The 21,615-nt window shown below is 41.6% G+C and overlaps 1 protein-coding gene across 1 annotated transcript in view; it reads right to left on the bottom strand.

The window, feature by feature from the left end:
- The window catches only part of LOC117810434 (SH3 and multiple ankyrin repeat domains protein 2-like), a 284,015-nt gene that overhangs the window by 185,806 nt on the left and 76,594 nt on the right, over positions 1-21,615 (bottom strand). Inside the window, 1 exon segment of the mRNA XM_034680270.1 lies at positions 18,469-18,535. Within this exon segment, the coding sequence (XP_034536161.1) occupies positions 18,469-18,535 (67 nt within the window).

Raw genomic sequence — 21,615 nt, 5'->3', positions numbered from 1 at the left:
AAGCTCTGCAGCTAAACACAGAGCACCACACAGAACCTTATTGTCACCTACAGGCAGGAATAGATAACAACACAACACCCTAAAATTGCAGAAAGCAGAAAATGTAGCAGGACTGGAAACAGGCGATATGCGTACGCTCATGACCTTGGCTTATAGACATGCGTGGAGGGTTTGGTTGGACTTTTGCTTTAAAATAGTTTATTTATGATATAGATTTTTGATATTAATTTACTTGACTTCAAAAATATAGGTATACTCAAGACACGGACAAAAAAATCTACGCAGCAGCAGCACCCAAAAAGAAGCCAGATTCCACGCTGCAACCCTGCAGCCAGTAAAAAGGACATTTCCCACAAACGACGTTCACGTTGAGCAGGTTATCTCTTACTTCCTGCCTCACTTCTCTGTTTTGTTCTTGCGGAAAAGTCCTCACACATGTTGTGATATCAACAGAGACACTAGTAAGGCTCGATGACTTCTCCCACTCCACCTGCATGCAGCCCCAAGCCGTCCTCCCCTCGCTTGAAATGAACTGAGCATTCTGAATTTGCGAGTCCGTCTGATGCAGATCATCTCCTGCAGCGAGGTGCATGTGTGAACAGCAAGTTCCTGAAAATACCAGGGACTGATTGTCCTGAAATTATCTGGAGGATGTCAGGAGTTCATGTGTGAAAGATGCTCTCTCAGGGGGAGTCCAACCACTAAAAATTCATGGGTGAACATATTTGTTGCCATAGTCTGTAATATTTAAAGACATGAGAACATCTGCACAGATAAAGGGTGCTTTCTAATGCAGCACAGATGTACGCCCCTGTATGTTACCTGTATCTGTAATTATGATGTTGCTGTTATACCTGCAGCACCTGTGTGCAGGAATGCATTGGACACACATGCACTCACACGTGTAGGAAAGAGCAGGTAAATTTCTGTTGCTGTGAAGCATGTTTATCTGTAAATGAAGCTCACACCGCTCCCCATTATGCAGTCTAATCTAATCCCAGCACTGATCAATACTAATGAGCGGTTCAGCTCTTCGTCGCCCATTCAGGGAACGCTCCCCCGAGGGCTGGACCCTGGTTTCTACCTCATAGTCTCAGAGTAATTCACCCTGCGAGAGGACAAATGCTTCACGTTAAGAGACTTCAGATGTCAAACTGAACTAGAACACTGAGATAAATAAATCAGAATAAGTGTGAATGAATGTTTCCATCCTTCCTGACAGGATGGAGAGATGATTTGTCCTCCTTCCGGGGCACAGAGCTGGCACAATCAGCCAAATATAGCGCAGGTTTCAGAGCATGTGTATGTAGCACACAGCACAGGAGAAGCCCGTGATGGAGGGAAGATGAAGAAATCAATGTGTGGTGATCATTCAGAATAGTTCAATACAAAGCAGAGGGTTCTGTTGACTTGGGACTTTCCACTTTCACGTTCTTGTTACAGACTATTTATTACTCTGAGCATTAAACACTGACAGCATTCAGTGAGAAGTATACTGTGTTAAATTACCAACTCCTGCTCCAATCAACATGGAGAGAAGCTGAGCCACCTTCCAAAGATGTTAATGCTTTCAGGGTCAATATTAGAGAAACAGGTGGAGAGGAAAACCCTGTGTGTGCAGATGATAGTCTGTATAAAAAATGGTTCTAGTATCCACAGTGTCGCCCATCTGTTTCTGAAGCTCTGTTTTGAAGCCGATCGTCGGCGGGTGCCATACTGGAAACACAGCCTTACTTCTGTCGAGCTAGTGTGAGGGAAAGAGGCGGGCCTTGATTCTCCTCGCTGCTTTTTTTTCTCCTTTCTCTGCTTAGCTCTCTCAGTGCTCCGCCCCAGCTCTGCTCACAGCAGAACTTTGTTTTGATTGGTCAGCATGGCGGCCATGCGGCCAATCACATGTGAGGATATAGGATACAGGTGATGGAGGGGAGGCTGTGTATCGTGGCTTCATCTGTTCCTTCTGAGAGGGTTAGGGTTAGGGTTCTTCTCAAAGACCGGGCAAATACTCACTGAGAGGAGAAACCGGATCAGACCATCCAAGCTGAGGCAACTGATTTTACTCAATGCCAACCTGAGGACATTAATAATGTTTGCTCTAGTTTGGTCCTGGTTCTGTTTGCTTGAGTTTGGTTCTGGTTCTGTTTGCTTGAGATGGTTCTGGTTCTGGTTCTGTTTGCTTGAGTTGGTTCTGGTTCTGTTTACTTGAGTTTGATTCTGGTTCCGTTTGCTTGAGTTCGGTTCTGGTTCGGTTCTGGTTCGGCTCTGGTTCTTGTTCGGCTCTGGTTCTAGTTCGGTTCTGGTTTGGTTTGGTTCTGGTTCGGTTTGGTTTTGGTTCAGTTTGGTTCTGTTTGCTTGAGTTTGGTTCTGGTTCTGGTTCTGGTTCTGTTTGCTTGAGTTGGTTCTGGTTCTGTTTGCTTGAGTTGGTTCTGGTTCTGTTCACTTGAGTTTGGTTCTGGTTCTGTTTGCTTGAGTTGGTTCTGGTTCTGTTTGCTTGAGTTGGTTCTGGTTCTGTTCACTTGAGTTTGGTTCTGGTTCTGTTCACTTGAGTTTGGTTCTGGTTCTTTTTGCTTGAGTTGGTTCTGGTTCTGTTCACTTGAGTTTGATTCTGGTTCTGTTCACTTGAGTTGGTTCTGGTTCTGTTCACTTGAGTTTGGTTCTGGTTCTGTTTGCTTGAGTTGATTCTGGTTCTGTTTGCTTGAGTTTGGTTCTGGTTCGGCTCTGGTTCTTGTTCGGTACTGGTTTGGTTTGGTTCTGGTTCGGTTTGGTTCTGGTTCAGTTTGGTTCTGTTTGCTTGAGTTTGGTTCTGGGTCTAACCCTAACCCTAACCTTAATCATAACCCTAACCCTAATCCAGACCCTAATCCAGACCCTAATACTTCCTGTCTCTCTTCAGCTGTCCTGTAAAATAAACGCAAAAAGGCCAAAAATATAACTTAAAAAAAAAAAAATCAATGTGAATGTTAGTTTAAAAATCAACTTTCGAAACCTTTAACTTCCTTTGAAATCTCCGCAAAGGTGGGGAGCATCTTGTGATGTGTCAGCCGTGAACGACTCAGCTCCAAAAGGCAGCTCTTGTACGAGAACGATAAGCCGGTTCTATGAAAGAACCGGTTCTTGCTGAGCTGAGCCGAATGATCTCCCATCACTGAACTCCCACCACGAGGAGCATCTAGGCCAAGGTCGTCTACCTGAGGAAGAAACTCTGCTCTTGCATGATGAGACGGATCACAGACAACGTGAGCCAAGCATACTGTAGCTGTAACATGAGACTGTAGTTAGGCTTCCTATCTTACACTTCTATCTTCAGAAGCTAGATCAGCCTTGCTCCTTGCTGTCTCGGTCTGTCTGAGCCCGGTCCAGCATGCTACTGCAGGTGAGGAGAGCAATCAGTGAACACTGCTCCTACAAACCCCTCCCACACATCGCTCCCCTGCAGCTGAGCCTGCACCACGCCCCACCATCATGACAGTCTTTGTAGATTTGAAGTAATCCCTTGCTCTTCATGGATATGATGTGTTTGGATTAAATCTGTAACTGGTCTTGGATCATGTGGGATCAGGGGAGCGGACCGTAGGACTTCCAACAAGTTTTAACGTGACCATGAAAGTTGATATCTCTTAACTTTAAACAGCAGTCTTCATTAGCAGATTAAAGGTTAACACAGTCAAGTTTTTGATGAACTAATCCCACCTCTGTTGATTCACTACCTGAGGTCTGGGGCCCCCTAAGGGTCGCCAGAGAACCTGGGGGGGTCATAATGACACACCTTCTGCATGCTTTTATATATTTGTGTGTATATAAAGCTGCATGTTTCTGCACTGGAACTTTAAAAAGATGTTTGTGCTCACAGGAATGCGTCGCTGCTTTCCTGTGAGGGTCTGCTGAGGAGGGAGGATCCTCGGTTACAGTTTCGTTTTTCAGCCATGATCCTTCGCTGCAAGTCCCCCCTTTAACTCCTCACACTCTCTTCAGCTGTTCATCAATTAAAGACAAAAATGCACTCAAATTAAAAACTGAGAGACTTCCACTCGTGCACACAGACTGCAGAGTATTGAAAGAGGGTGCACAGCTCTCCTGGACCAGTTGTCTCCCTGCAGTTGGTGGTTTGATCCCAGCTCCCCCAGCCCACATGCCAAAGTGTCCTTGGGCCAGACATTGAACTCTGCATTGTTCCCTGTGGCGTGTAAATGCCTGTGAATGGGATTAATCAGAGCTGATTGGTCATAGTATCCTCTGCCTCGAGTGTGTGAGCGAGTGAATGTGACATGTAGAGTAAAAACGCTGATGACGAGAAATGCAGCGTGTGACTTCAGTCCGTATTGGTTGATTTCCAGAGGTGGGTTTGGGTTGTTTACGGTCCCTTTAGCTACTGTTTGGTGGCGTGAATATAAATAAACCCTGATGCATAAACATTGGGTCCCCTCTGCCCTGCATGACTCCCCCCGGCTGACAGGTAAACCAGGCTTTCCTGCAGCACAGAGTCTCCTGTTTGTCAGATTCTTTGAAGGGTTCTTAAAGTCCTCTCTCTGGGCTCAGGTTGTAACGGACTCCTTCCTAAAGAAAAATGCAGAACTGAACAGAGAGCGTCCTCGAAACTGCGAATTCTGCAGCAGCCTGAGTGTGAAAGTGGTTTATGTGAGTGTGAATGTGCCACATGCATGTTTGTGTGTGTGTGTGTGTGTGTGTGTGTGTACTATGAATGTGTGTTTGGTCAAAACATTCTCCCTGTCGGATTATCACACTCGTGCAGCGGGCGGTGTAATACGCCCATCTGTCAATCATCCTTACACAGGCTTACTGGTTTATAGAGAGGACAAATACAACACGTATCTGCTACAGACATCCGCACAGTACCCTCATTTATCATGCTCTGTGTGTATGGTGTGTGTGTGTGTGTGTGTGTGTGTGTGTGTGTGTGTGTGTTTTGTCTTGTTTCATAGGGAGAGTCAGTTGTAAAGAAATTAAATAGCCTTGTTTGTGTTGTTTTGGAGTGAACACAGTGTGCCGAATGAGTTTGTGTTGTTTTCAGAGCAGCCTGTGTTCGGCTGCAGAGTGTGTGTGTGTGTGTGTGTGTGTGTGTGTGTGTGTGTGTGTGTGTGTGTGTGTGTGTGTGTGTGTGTGTGTGTGTGTGTGTATGTGTTTTATAGTCCTCTCTGCTGCTAATGAGAGCTTGGATTTAAAAATGGGAGTGTGTGGATTTAATGGAAAAGACAAGCAGTGGTGGAGAAAGTCCATGTCTTCATGACTTAAAGCTGGGGTCGGTAGTCTTGGAAAACTAGCATAAATTTGAATGTAGCATTTCCTCATGACTCCGTCTAACCCCTCCCCCCACCCCCCGCTCACATGAACGAGCGCCGCTGACTTGCGACCATATGATGGTGACTGATTCAAAACCGGTCCTCACCAAAACATTCTCATAGTGAAAGTTAAAAACACAAACAAACATGGCTGCTGTTAGCACTCACAACTGTCATTCTAGCATTATCCAGTTGTACTGGTGACATGATATCAGGAGAAAAGTTATAACACATATATAATACTGTAACAGCTATACTGTTTGTTAAACCTGTTCAGTGTAGATGTTCTTAATTCCTACAGTGTTGACAGTCAGTGAAGGCATCAGGAGAGGTGTAGAGTGTGTGAGCGGGAGAGAGGAGAGACAAGAGGAGAAGTTCTTCATTCATTCAAACATTGATTGTTGTTTTGTTGGTTGGTGTGATCACGGCCGACAGTGACCGGTTATTAAAGATCAACGTGTTCACCAATCGGCTCGTCATCCCTACAGCGTCCAGACGGACGCTACAGTACATCTACATTTCTGTAGGACTTACTAAATGTCATTCATTCTTCTGCTTGTCAGAGCCCCCGTGGTGAGAGCTTTTTAGACCGGACTACAGTCCTGAGCAAAGACCCTCATCGGGTCAGAGGGGACAGGTCCAAGTACGAGCGAGAGGGGCAGTCAGTAGAGTCAGGGGAAGCAGAGGCAGGAGACGGGGACTCAGAGTGAACGCCGGGGAAATGTATGGAAATGGAAAATGGTGATTGGTTGGTGTTTTCCCAGGTTAGATAGCAGCTCTTTTTTAGCTCTTTTTTAAGAACACATTATGTATTGATTGCCATCAGGACATAAAGATCATTTTAACCAGTATAACAAAAAGTGGATCTAAATCGGATTACCAACCCCAGCTTTAAGTCAGAGTATAGATCCTCCTGGTCACACATTCCTCCAATACAAGTGAAAGTCAGATTCTGACTTGAGTTAAAGTCCTGGAGTACTTGCTTTTAAAAAAACTGAAGTGTTCAAAGTACTTTTTAAAATATCTCTAAATGTATTTTCACAAAGCATGAGGTCAGTCAAGAATGCATGGGTGTACAATCTGCTCTGTTCTGTTTATCTAGAAAACATGATTTTATATCTAAAAAGTAAATCATGAAAAATAAACTAAGTTACTACAAGTAGGGTTGCAAAATCCGGGAATTTTCAAGGTTGGAAACTTTCCATGGGAATAAAGGAGTTTACTAAATTAAAGGTTGGCTCTTAAATGGGAACTTAAATATAGTTGGGGAAAATATATTTTAGCATAATCCTGACTAAAACAACCAGATTTCATCAAGTGCAGTTGAATATCTCTGCTATTCCTCAATCACATGCACATAGCACACTGCTTACTGCAGGGCTATTGAGCCCACGCCCCCTACATGCACTGTGCATTCCTCCATCACATGCACACATGATTCCTAGAATCCTGCAGAGGCTTGAGAAGCTTGAGGGAAGATGCTTCTTTATTTGCATGTTGAATTGGACTTTGTTGGAGGGAGAGCGGCTCCATCATTTAAAGGTGACATATCACTCTTTTTTCATCAACATATATTGGTCTAAGAGGTCCCCAAAACAGGTCTTTAAAGTTTATGCCCAAAAAAACACTTTGAAATCAGATTTTGGTCTGCCTGAAGAACCCTCTTCTTCAGTCCTCCTCAGAACAGTCTGTTTTCTCTCTGACCACGCCCCCTCAGGAAGTGGGTGTGCCTCGGCTGTCCAGCATGTTGATCTAATGTTTACATGTTGGCTGAATATACACGGCTGCTCAGAGATCACGTTACTTCAACCCTCTGATTCTGATCCAGAATCTGATCCTGACGGAGAGGCGCCTGCAGCAGGACCTTTCTGAACCATTGGTCACAGATTTAGTGTTTCTTGTTGTTTTATTTGTCAGTATGTAGACGTGTGTCTTGGTACACAGCTACCAACATGTAGCTATGTGGCTATGCTAACTAGCGCTAGCACTTATCCATGATAAATAAAAATCATCCACTAGATCTTCAAATCTGCAGACGTGGGGAGTCAAACCGACCTTTGTGTTTATTAAGCCTACAACTAGCATGCCTCCCTCCTAAGCTCCTTTTTAGCACACATGTGTGCAGATGCTCTGACTCCGTGACAGACCGGATATTGTTGTTACGTAACAAAAACACGGAAGTCTGAAACGGCTCGTTTCACACACATTTACAGAAAGGTGGAGAAATCAGAACAGGGGCAGAATGGATTCTTTTCATTCTCGGGGGGTTTGTAGACAGGGACACAGATTTCAGGTAGAGAACCATTAAAAAGTCCATTTTGCATGATATGTCACCTTTAACATTTTGAATGTGACTTTGTTGGGATTGGATTTTTTGTTAATTTTTGAATGGGTTGTGTCGGGGGGGGATGAGTAATATTTAACTCAACATTCATGTTTTTGTTCTTCAATGAAAGAATTGATTGTTCAATAAAATATTTAACACTTGATAAAGTTCTACTTCCAATGAATCTGTTTTAATTGTATTATTTTGGATGGATGTCTGCTTATGAAAAAACAAATATTTATACTTGGATATGAAACCTTTCCTTTGAATTACCCTCAATTCCCAGTTAATTCCCATAATCCCATGGAAAGTTTCCAATTTGGAATATTCCCAAAATTTCCCAGCTTAACTTCCCATGGAAATTTACCAGAAACTTTCCACCCCTTTGCAACCCTAACTACAAGCACAGACAAGTTTCAAATGTTCATCTGGAATAAAACCAGTGATCTGATCTGATAGAACCACACTTAAAAAAACACAACCTGCCCCTTTAATCTGAGGTTACATGTCTATGGAAGGGCGATATTGTTCATTGTGTGATCATATGTCACCCCAAGAACACAATATTGTTTTCACTCCTGCTTTTAAAACTATTATTAAGACCTGTTATTGTGTCAGCACTGAGGCGGCCATCTCCCCAACAACGCAGCATTTCCCAACACATGTCAAAGTACAGACCTTTGAATGACTAACCACTAACTACTGCATATAGGTCACACATACACACACTTACGCATTAAGTGCATGAAGGACGTCAGGCTCTTCATACGTAAATGGCTATCATTGCCCTCTGAGAAGTCTTTCTTTCTCCTCCTCCAATCACACCACGTCCTCCTCTACCGCTCCGTCCATCAAGAAATTACAGCCACGCTGAATGCCCCACTCATCATGTAATAATTCACTGTACGCCAGCTCTTCAAACTACAGTTATATTCCTCATCTCTCCCCGCTGGGTGGGAATAAACTCAGAGTGAAGCAGATGGAATAACCAGCTGATTGATTTAGAGCCCCCAAGTCTCAGAATAACTCATCACCACCAAATAAAGATAATAATACGCTGCAGCTCTGGTGCTCACTGCTGGTCATGTATTTAACCTGAAGCCACTGGTACTGTTGTAATCACATGTTACCACATGCTGAAGGGTCAGATGTGACTGTTTGGACCTTCTGAAGCAGAAACCTGAATCTTCGTTATGATGTATTCACCGTGTGGGGAGAGCTGGTGTGCAGCAGGATTTAAAGGTGACATATCACGCTTTTTTCATCAACATATATTGGTCTAAGAGGTCCCCAAAACATGTCTTTAAAGTTTATGCTCAAAAAAACACTTTGAAATCAGATTTTGGTCTGCCTGAAAAGCCCTCTTCTTCAGCCCTCCTCAGAACAGTCTGTTTTCTCTCTGACCACGCCCCCTCAGGAAGTGGGTGTGCCCTCGGCTCTCCAGCACGTTGATCTAATGTTTACATGTTGGCTGAATATACACGGCTGCTCAGAGATCAAGTTACTTCAACCCTCTGAATCTGATCCAGAATCTGGTCCTGACGGAGAGGCGCCTGCAGCAGGACCTTTCTGAACCATTGGTCACAGATTTAGTGTTTCTTGTTGTTTTATTTGTCAGCATGTAGACGTGTGTCTTGGTACACAGCTACGAACATGTAGCTATGTGGCTATGCTAACTAGCGCTAGCACTTATCCATGATAAATAAAAATCATCCACTAGATCTTCAAATCTGCAGACGTGGGGAGTCAAACCTACCTCTGTGTTTATTAAGACAGCCTACAACTAGCATGCCTCCCTCCTAAGCTCCTTGTTAGCACACATGTGTGCAGGGAATGAAAAACGGAGGAGGGGTTGAGTTGTATTTTATACAGTCTATGGGCTGAACAAGCTCCGAGCTCTGACTTCCTGTTACAGACCGGATATTGTTGTTACGTAACAAAAACAAGGAAGTCTGAAACGGCTGGTTTCACACACATTTACAGAAAGGTGTAGAAATCAGAACAGGGGCAGAATGGATTATTTTCATTCTCGGGGGGTTTGTAGACAGGGACACAGATTTCAGGTAAAGAACCATTAAAAAGTCGATTTTGCATGATATGTCACCTTTAACACAGTGAGCAGTAAATGCAGTTATTGATAACTGTTAATGTTCATGATTGCAGACATCTGCAGTTCTAATATAACATGAGCATGTGCAATACGCTGTTTATGATTTGAGTTGGTCAGTGAGAGTTTCTCTGTTTTCATTGTTTTATTGATGACTATAGTGGAGGCAGCTGAAATGTATGCAGCGTTCAAGTGTTTGTCAGTCCAAGATGAATAACACTACAGGGACGATTCATCATATCGTATCGATTGTATCGTATTGAAGATTATCGTATTGATTGAATCATTACATATATAATTAAACCAATAACAATTACATCACCAAAACAGACTCAAGTGTAATATTTCCCCAATCTATTTCTAACATGCAATAATTACTTCATCTCAGTTCATCCTTCTCTTCTTACATGTGCAATACGTCTTTCTAACCATCTTCCCAGTTCTGTTCTGTACATTGTTTATACCTAGGCTACAAGGCTGTGCACATTTTCACAGCATCATTGGTTTTGGAAATATTTGTGAATTTATTTATTTATTTAGTTGTGTATATATATTGTAAGATATGCTTATTTTTACTTCTTTCATTTTAAATGCTAATAACTTTTTAATAATTGATATTTTATATGCTCTTGTTTGCTTTTTACTGTTTTGCATTGTCTACTTTGCTGCTGTAACACTTACATTTCCCCATTGTGGGACGATTAATGGATTTCTTATCTGCAGTGATGCAGGCGCTGTACCGGTCTGTCGTGGTGAAGAGAGAGCTGAGCCAGAAGGCAAAGCTCTCAATTTACCGGTCAATCTACGTTCCGACCCTCACCTGTGGTCACGAGCTGTGGGTAGTGACCGAAAGAACGAGGTCGCGAATACAAGCAGCCGAAATGAGCTTTCTCCGTAAGGGTGTCTGGGCTCAGCCTTAGAGAGAGGGTCAGGGGCTCAGACTCAAAGTGGAGCCGCCGCTCCTCCGGATCGAGAGGAGCCAGATGAGGTGGTTCGGACATCTGGTTAGGATGCCTCCCGGGCGTCTCCCTGGGGAGGTGTTTCGGGCATGTCCGACTGGGAGGAGGCCACGGGGAACGCCCAGGACACACTGGTGAGACTATGTCTCTCAGCTGGCCTGGGAACGCCTCGGTATCCTCCCAGAAGAGCTGGTGGAAGTGACCGGGGAGAGGAGTGTCTGGGCTTCCCTGCTGAGGCTGCTGCCCCCGCGACCTGGACCCGGATAGGCGGAAGAAGATGGATGGATGGATGGATGGATGGATGGATGGATCTTATCTTATCTTAATTGGAGTGATTTTTTCATATCCTATCATTTCGGTTGTATAATAACGGATCGTATCGAATCATATTCAAATGTATCAAAGTAATTGTATCGTATCACATATCGATCATATTGTGTATCGTTTGAATCATAACGGATCAGTTGTATTGCATTGTATCGTTTTGTAGCAATTGTATCATATATCGTATTGTGTTGTTGTGTATCGTTTGTATCGTACTGTATCACATCGATTGTATCCTATCGTATCATACTGTAGCAGTTGTATCGTATCATATCGATCATATTGTATTGTATCGTATCAGCTGTATCATATCGTATCAAAGCGATTGTATCTTATCGTAATTGTATCAATCATATTCATCTTTGTTGTCTTAATGATGAAGCAGCACAGGATCTTTAGGATCTGTTCTCTGGAAACACACAGAATATAAGACCACCCTGATTATAAGGTGACCCCCTCTTTTCTACACTAATATATAGGAAAGTATAAGACCTCTGTCTTTGTTTATCATATCTTTGTCATTGTGTTTGCTAAAGTGTTTCATGTTTCCAAATTAAACAGAAGATAATCAGTAAATTAAACATGTTTCAGAGCTCCTGCTGTCCACAGTCAGCGGTCTTCATCCTTCACAACGCAGAGAAATGTGAAAACAATGATGCAATGAAACAGAGGATTTGTGCGACTGAACTATTACATCATCTACAAGCAAAGCAAGGAATACTGCTGAAGGGGCTTATGGTGTTTAGACAGCATCACACACACACACACACACACACACACACACACACACACACACACACACACACACACACACAGAGTCAGTCAATAATTGACATTAGAACACTCTGAAGCTGCGTCTAACCAAGCTGTGTGTAAGTGTGAGTGTTTAAAGCGATATACTGCAGGACTTGTTTGCTCCTAATATTTTATTAGTATCTGAAGTTTAACAGAAGCCTGCCAGGAGAGGAAAACAGGACAGAGAGATTGATGACTACAGAGGATGAAACACATTGTGTAACAAACGTATCACATCGTATCTAAACGATCATTTTGTATTGTACCATATCATATTATATTGCACTGTAGTGTAACGTATCGCACTCTAACATATATTGTATCCTATAGCAGTGAATCATAGCTTATCTTGTCTTATTTTATTGTTTCATATCGTACCACTTTGTTTTGTATCATCTTGTATAATATCACAACACAATGTATCCTATCAAATCGTATCGTTTCGTATTGTATTCTACAGTGTATCGTATCTTAGCGTATCTTATCTTATCGTATTATTTCGTATCTTATCATAAAGTATCGTATCGTAAAGTATCGTATCATAAAGTATCGTATCGTAAAGTATTGTATCGTACAGTATCGTATCGTAAAGTATTGTATCGTACAGTATCGTAAAGTATTGTATCGTAAAGTATTGTATCGTAAAGTATCGTATCGTAAAGTATTGTATCGTAAAGTATTGTAGTGTAAAGTATCGTATCGTAAAGTATTGTATTGTAAAGTATTGTAGCGTAAAGTATCATATCGTAAAGTATCGTATCGTAAAGTATCGTATCGTAAAGAATTGTATCGTAAAGTATTGTACTGTAAAGTATTGTAGCGTAAAGTATCGTATCGTAAAGTATCATATCGTAAAGTATCATATCATAAAGTATCGTATCAAAAAGTATCGTATCATAAAGTATCGTATTGCAAAGTATCGTATCATAAAGTATCGTATCATAAAGTATTGCATTGTAAAGTATCGTATCGTAAAGTTTTGTATCGTAAAGTATTGTATCATAAAGTATCGTATCGTAAAGTATCGATCGTAAAGTATCGTATCGTAAAGTATTGTATCATAAAGTATCGTATCGTAAAGTATCGATCGTAAAGTATCGTATCGTAAAGTATTGTATCGGAAAGTATTGTATCGGAAAGTATTGCATCGGAAAGTATTGTATCGTAAAGTTTTGTATCGTAAAGTATTGTATCGTAAAGTATTGTATCCTAAAGTATTGTATCCTAAAGTATCGATCGTAAAGTATTGTATCGTTAAGTATTGTATCATAAAGTATCGTATCGTAAAGTATCGTATTGTAAAGTATCGTATCGTAAAGTATCATATCATAAAGTATTGTATCGTAAAGTATCGTTTCATAAAGTATCGTATCATAAAGTATCGTATCCTATTTCACTGTCTCATAACGTATCGTATCCTGTAGCGGTGTATCGTATCTTTACATATTTTTCTCATCTTGTCGTATCTTATTGTTTCGTAACGTACAATATTGTTTTGTATCATTTTAAAACGAATTGGATCATATCGGACAGTAACATTCAGTATATTTTCGTATTGCATTGTATCATATTGTATTGCATCATGTCTTGTCGTGTCTACGTATTGTTTCATATCGTACGTATCTACTTGAATAGAATCTAATCATATCGTATCCCAACGATCAAATCATTTCGCATCACACCGTTGTATCCTTTAGCATCGTATCGTATCTTATCTTGTCGTATTGTATTGTGTCATGTTGCGTCTATTTATCACGTGTTATCGCATTGTATAGTTCTGTGTCGTAACGTTTGTGTTGCATCTTTCAGATCATGTCTTGTCATATCAACAAATCGTAGCATGTTGTGTCGTGTCATGTCGTATCTCATCTTATAAAGCATTGCATTGTATCGTATTGAATAATATCGTATAGTGTCATGTCTTATCTTATTGTATTGCATCACATCGTGTCACAGCCCATTGTCCTGTTCTGTGTCTGCTCCTCTGCCTCAGAAAACTCAGACCTCTCCCTTTAGATATCTTAAAGAAAGGAACGCTGTAAACCTCCCAGGTGAATGTACCCACTAAAGCCAAGTTTCAGAGCCCAGGAAAAGTCGTTACACTTTAAAACCAAGTCAGTGCACCATCAACATGATTCAGAGGCTTTAATCTTTTCGGTATACTGCTGATGGGACTTCAGGGCTCTGGGTGGAAGGATTGATGGGGCACCAACCTTTGCAGCAGGCTGAACCCATGGTGGCCAGTCAAGAATCCAGCTGTAAAGACGTCCCATCCCCTAAATCCACAAATCCACATCACCAACCAGGGACAGAACACACACCAAACACACGAGGGGCCGATGACCACCTGACTACTTCCTCACAGAGGCAAAACCCTGGCTAACATCCAGACCTGCAGCTCAACACTTTACTAATGGTGTGAAGGGAGAGTGGAGGGAGGTGTGGACAGATGTGGACGACAACAAGGCTTTTTTGGGAGTAATCCTGCACCACCACTGTGTCCCAGTTAGCCTCCAGCAGGTCACTGCCATGTGAGGCTGCTGGCTGCGGCCGTGAGCGAGGGAAACAACTGCAGGATTACATCTTTAGATTAGATTAGATTCCTCTCTCTCTCTCTTCATTCATTCCCCCCCACACTCAATCTTTCTCTGTCCTCTTTTCATATATTCATTTGTGTGTTCATCTTTTCTCATTTTCTCTCAGGGCTCAGTAATCCCAGAGTTATCTCAGTGCACCGCAAACTACTCTGAAGGCACGATCCAGCGTCTGTATCAGGGCTCTGTGTGTGTTTCCAATGATGAGGGACATGGTTTTAAATGTTTGCAGAGTCCGAGCTTACACTTCTGTGCCTACACACAAACATACATTAAATACATGGAAGTGGTTCAATGTATTCTCATTGTTTAAAGTCTTGAAAAATCACACTCCCACAAACACAGAAGAAGTCTCTCACACACACTATAGATTTAAATACATCCCGCTTTCTACTGGAGGCTCTGACAGAATTTACACTTCAACAAGCTGTGGGAAATGTCATTAAAGTCCTCAGTCAGCCATAAAAACCTATATTTACTGTAAAGAGGTTCAAAGCTTCTCTCTGCCCAAAGCTTTGAATCATATATTCCATAGAGGGGGGCTTCTTTTCTAAGAGGAACATAAACAAAGAAAGATGAAACATGAAGCCAGAAAAGAAAGGGTCGGTCTGTGCTGCTCCACCTGGTCTATACTCTAAAGGAGTCTGAGGATCAGAAGACTTCTTCATGGGAAGAGAAATGTTAGTTTTGCTTTACCCAGCGTCCAAAAGATCGATCTCTGAAGGTATCCTGTAAAAAGTCAGATTTTATCTATATGATTTGGGCATGATCGAGCAGACGTGGGGTGTCAGGTCCCGGCCCCTAAAAGGGATATTATTATCACCTTGTGTAGGGTGACAAATACCATATCTGGGACGCCTCATGACCTCCCAACAGAAAGTCTAGCATGTTCCATTTGTGACCTAAGTCACCAAAGTCACAAACGTAAACAAACAAATTGGCGAAAGGGTCGGTCTGTGTTGCTCCACCTGGTCTGTACTCTAAAGGAGTCTGAGGATCAGAAGACTTCTTCATGGGAAGAGAAATGTTAGTATTGCTTCAGCCAGCGTCCAAAAGATCGATCTCTGAAGGTATCCTCGAGGAAATGTCAGATTTTATCTACATGATTTGGGCATGATCCAGCAGACGTGGGGTGTCAGGTCCCGGCCCCTAAAAGTGATATTATTATCACCTTGTGTAGTGTGACAAATACCATATCTGGGACGCCTCATGACCTCCCAACAGAAAGTCTAGCATGTTCCATTTGTGACCTAAGTCACCAAAGTCACAAACGTAAACAAATAAGACTGATGAAGTCGGTGCTGCCGACTGAACTAAAGGAAATGTTGAGGATTGCAGACTCCTTTTAGTGTTTTGAGGTTAGTCCGGTCTTGCCTGGCCTGTCTTCCTTCGTGTAGCCCGTCACGTCCGTTGATCAAGTCATGCTGCTGTGGAATCTTGATTAATATCCTCTATTATAATCATGCATTTTCTTTTTATATAATCATGTTTTTCTTATTATGCTCATGTATTCTTCTTTTAACAATTCTATTCATATGTTTTCCATTTTATATGTTTTGTTGAAGAAACCAGCAAATAGTAAGGCATAAGGCCAGAGATCTGTGCAGATCTCTGAATAAAGGTGAGGCTGAGGTCAGAGCACCAGTTTCTGCAAGATTCAATGTAGGTTCAGCTTAGAGGTGGAAAAGTTCATCTATTTCTATGTTGAATTGCAAAGATCAAAGAACCAATCCTAGCTTTATATTACATTTAAAAGCTAAGCGAAGGGGATTTTTGGTAACTATGCTAAATCAATCAATCAATCAATCAATCAATCAATCAATCTTTATTTGTATCGCGCCAAATCACAACAAACGTTATCTCAAGACGCTTTTACAAACAGAGCAGGTCTAGACCACACTATGTCAAATTATGAACAGAGACCCAACACCAAGTCAGGGTAAGACTCAGTCTGACCCCACCTTAATCCATCATGAGCATTGCACATCGCAGTATTTAGCTAGTTACAGTGGTGAGGAAAAACTTCCTTTAACAGGCAGAAACCTCAGGCAGAACCAGACTCATGTTAGACAGCCATCATGCCTCGACTGAGTTGGGTCTGGAAAGACAGATAGAGGGGAGTAAGAGAGAGAGGTGATAGTGATGAGACGAGTCGTAGAATGTGTTGGTAGATAAAAGAGCCGATGTACGCTTTTAAGAATTGTTGATATGTGCTTTTGATAACCACAAATGTCGTAAGATGAATACGATATGTGCAGACGCGTGCCTTTTGTAAACCACTAGACTGAGGAAATGTCTCTGTTGTTTCCAGGGTACGATGTTCACCTGACAAGACCCTTTGCTCACCCTTGATTGCAACTCACCCACACCTGTTACCCCCCCTCCTTTCTCCCCCAGCCTTTGTTCTTCCTTACATATGAACAACTGTATTAAGGTCACACGTACACATGTTTCCCCCCTCCCTTTTTCCTCCCTTATGTTTGAAGAACTATAAAGTATTGAGCATCTCAGTCATTCGGCGGAGAACTTCAGATGCTCTTGAGTATGCTGTAACTTCTCTCTCATGCTGCATGAATAAACTTTGTGTGTAAACTTTGATACTGAGTTCGAAGCCTCATTTCTGGTCACTGCTCCGCTGGACGATCGCCTCTCGGCCGGGTCACCCCACCACACTGCGGATTCATTGGTCTGTGATCTCCTAATCTGACCATAGACATAAGTAGTAGTATAAATAATGGACGTAGTATCCGTGACGTCACCCGTCTGTTCCTGAGCGCTGTTTTGAAGCCAATCATCGGCGGCAGCCATATTGGAAATGTTGAACTCAACCAGTCATAGTGTGACATAAAGAGGCGGGGTTTGAGCCTCCTAGCCAACAGCTAAGTGTTCCCGTCTGTCAATCAAGTCAGTCATGTCCTTATTTGGGCAAAACTCATAATCTTAATATCTTCTGAACCGTCCAACCCCCCTACAGTGTGTGCCGATAGAGAAATTAGCTTCGTAGACCCAAGCTGTTTTTTGAACCAGGCTGTAAACATGTTTATTAATGCTGCAAAGGTCGTCTTCTTTGAATGGGTGTGTATGTGGTTTCCAGTAAACTGCAGCCAGCCTCTAGTGGACGCTCGATGAATTGCAGTTTATAACACTTTCTCACGGGCTTCATATTTTGAGACCGGAGGTTGCCGCTTGAATCTGACACAGTGACCATCGTAACAGACAAAACAGTTGTACAGTCTGACTTCAGCATGAGCCTTTCAGTGGCCAAAACTCTGACGCAATAATCAAGAAATGCAAGAGATGCTTTTTTCACCGCTTGTTCTCTTTCACATCACGGCCCTCTCTCCACCAGGTTATATATTCCATATGTACAGGGACTGAGCCTACAGGGCAGTTGATAAGGGTATTTCTTAGAGACACCACTATGAGGGCCATGATTGGGTATTTAATGCCCAGGTGAGCATGTTCTCACTGATGACTTTATGCACTCTGGTGGCAGTGACATCTCATTCAAATCCCAAGACCACACAGTTCCTTGTTGGTGCTTTGAGAGGCCGTGTCTGCTTTGTTTCCTTGCAGTTTATCTTGCACTGCAAAAACTCAAACTAAGCAAGTGATTTTGTTTCATTTCTGGTCAAAATATCTCATAAAATGCTCCAAAACATGAGCGTCCTGTTGTATGAAAACAATAACGATCAACAGAAGAATCCCTACATCCCTCACATCTCTTTCTGCAGCCTCACATTGATCCCCTCCACACCTCTGGAAACCGACCAATCAGTTCCCACCGAACCAAATCTCCCGCTGGCTCAGGCATTGATCATTTTCCCTCGGCCTAATCGTTCTGGTGTAAACATGAACTTTCATCCTCTCGGCGACGCTCTCGTAATCCCGCGGAGGGGATTATACCACAGGGTCATTTAGAGGGATCAAACCATGGGGGGATTTGAAACAGATCCCAGGGGAGATTCAGGGAATCGCGCTGGGTGGCTGAAGAAGAATAGGTGTGGGGATAGAGGGAAGGATGGATGGATGGAGGAGAAGAAAAGAGGAGATCTGCTTGGGTACTTACCTATATCTGTCTCTTTGTGGTTCTTAATGAGTTCAGCGAGCTCGAAGTTTCCGGCGATAATGGCCACCTGCGGAGAGAAGAGACGATCAGAGCAGGAAGAAAAAGAGAAAAAGAGTCAGAGAGAGAGAGAAAGAGAGAGAGAGGACCAGCATTTAAACTAGCTTGTTTCTTAGTTTATCCATATAATAATAAGTATTCAGACTCGTCCTCTCTCTCTCTCTCTCTCTCTCGCTCTCTCTCCACGTGAAAGAATAAAAGGAGCCACTCCATCACATTAATGTGAGCTCTTCCTTTGTCTTTACAAACTGTCACTGCGTCTTAACTTTAAGACATCCAGCATTCAAAGATTCATTCATCTGAAGCCAAGAGTCCAGTAATCTATCTTTCACACATGCATACACACACACACGTGTTTGAGTCACACACAGAGGCCTTCACGCAGCCTGCACATGTGAAGTCACATGTTCCTGCGGAGTGGAAAGGGTTAAATCGGTTCAGCACGCTGTCTAACTTTATACGAGCACATCCTGAGTTCTGAGCGTGCTCAGTGAGGCAGGACTTGATTATTATCATATCGGATATGTATTGATTTGGTTGGTATTAGTCACTGTGATTATTTTAAAGCAGATGCATATTCATTATTTTCAACTGTTTTGCAACATTACTCTTCTCTTCTGTTGTCCCTAAATGGTGGAATGAATTGTCCAACTCCATTCGATCTGCAGAGTCCCTCTCTACTTTCCAAAGACAGCTAAAGACCCAGCTCTTTAGGAAGCACTATGCACTTAGCTAGACTGTTCTCCACTGTTGTCCCCAGTGGCAGATCATGTCTTCCAGCTACAGTTGACTCACACTGTCCTGCTCTACTCTGGGACTCTGTGTTCAGGTCTGGAGTGACCCAGCACTTGGTACTTTGGTCATTATTGTGGTGATGTTAATTGTTGATGATGATAATGGAAGGTCTTAAATGGTTTGGTTGCTTCATTGTAGATGTTCCTTATTTACTTTATGCATTGCCTTTACACTGCTTGGCAGTACCTGCACCCAAATGGACTTGAAGCACTTTGTTCCTCTTACTGATCTTGTTTCCTCTTGTCTAGATCTTTGCTTGTGTTGTTCTTGTTCTCGTATGTACGTCGCTTTGGATAAAAGCGTCTGCTAAATGACATTGTAACATTGTAACATTGTAACATTGTAACTGTATAAATACCTTTCTGATTTGTGAGTATGAATCATTCATCAACAGCAGAGGATTACAGCAACATCAAGGAGTTTAAAAAAATAGACTTTAAGTGTTACGTCGTAAATTGATGGGAATAAAGTCATAATATTACAAGATTATAATCTTGATTTTAAGAAAAGGTTGGTAGCAAAAAAGTCACAAATTGAAAACAATAAAATGATAAATTTGCTAACCTTAAGTAATACATTTATGAGAATAAAGTAGAAAATGAGTCAGCTATAACCTGGATATTTGGGAATAAACTCAAGCTGTAAATATATGAGAATGTCCTCGTTATTCTCTGAGATTTAGGCTGTAGATTCATGAGAATAAAGTCATAATATTACAAGAATTTAGTTTTAATTTTAAAGGATAAAGTTGTTACAGAGAAAGTTGCAAATCTTAAAAACCAAAAATGTAATTTATGAGATTATGCCTCAAAATTATAAGAAAGAACTAAAAAATGTCTGAGAATTAAGTCACATTTTTTTTGGAGATTTAAGCCATAATATTATGAGAATATCATTCTAATTTTAGGAGAATAAAGCTGCTTGAAAACAATTTGCAAATTATAAACTCAAAAACTTAATTCATGAGTTTTTGCCTCAATTTTTTTTTGAATAAACTTGTAAATGTCTGAGATTTAAGATGTAAAATTATGAGAATTTACTTAAATTTGAGAGATTTAAAAAAAATATTTATGAGAAAAGATTTGTAAATTTGTGAGATTTAAAGGTGACATATCACACTTTTTTCATCAACACATATTGGTCTAAGAGGTCCCCAAAACATGTCTTTAAAGTTTATGCTCAAAAAAACACTTTGAAATCAGATTTTGGTCTGCCTGAAAAACCCTCTTCTTCAGTCCTCCTCAGAACAGTCTGTTTTCCCTCTGACCACGCCCCCTCAGGAAGTGGGTGTGGCCTCGGCTCTCCAGCACGTTGATCTAATGTTTACATGTTGGCTGAATATACACGGCTGCTCACAGACCCGCGTTACTTCAACCCTCTGAATCTGATCCAGAATCTGATCCTGACGGAGAGGCGCCTGCAGCGGGACCTTTCTGAACCATTGGTCACAGATTTAGTGTTTCTTGTTGTTTTATTTGTCAGTATGTCGACATGTGTCTTGGTACACAGCTACCAACATGTAGCTATGTGGCTATGCTAACTAGCGCTAGCACTTATCCATGAAAAATAAAAATCATCCACTAGATCTTCAAATCTGCAGACGTGGGGAGTCAAAGCGACCTTTGTGTTTATTAAGACAGCCTACAACTAGCATGCCTCCCTCCTAAGCTCCTTGTTAGCACACATGTGTGCAGGGAATGAAAAACAGAGGAGGGATTCAGTATTATTTTATACAGTCTATGGGCTGTACAAGCTCCGAGCTCTGACTTCCTGTGACAGACCGGATGGCGTTGTGACGTATGAAAAACACTGAAAACTGAAACGGCTGGTTTCAGCACACATTTACAGAAAGGTGGAGAAATCAGAACAGGAGCAGAATGGATTCTTTGACTTTTTGTAGACAGGGACACATATTTCAGGTAAAGAACCATTAAAAAGTCCATTTTGCATGATATATCACCTTTAAGCTGTAAATTTATCAGAATATACTCATTAATCTCTGAGATTTAAGCTGTACATTCCTAGCAATAAACTCATGATATTACAAGAATATAGTTGTTTGGAAAAAAATGTACAAATCTTATGCCTGATTATGCCTCAAATGTAAATTAAAAAAAACTTGTAAATGTCTGATATTCAAGATGTACATTTTGGGGAAAAGACTCTTATATTTTGTAGATTTAGACATTAAATGTATCAAAATAAATGTGTAGTTTGTGAGATTTAAGCTGAGAATAAAATAGCAAATGTATTACAATTTATGAGACTACACTCGTTCATTTATGTGATTAAGTT

This window comes from Notolabrus celidotus, chromosome 3 (genome assembly GCF_009762535.1).
Source record: "Notolabrus celidotus isolate fNotCel1 chromosome 3, fNotCel1.pri, whole genome shotgun sequence".
NCBI lineage: Eukaryota > Metazoa > Chordata > Actinopteri > Labriformes > Labridae > Notolabrus > Notolabrus celidotus.
Note: the sequence above shows the minus strand (reverse complement) of the source record. Positions and strands in the feature narration are given on the sequence as shown.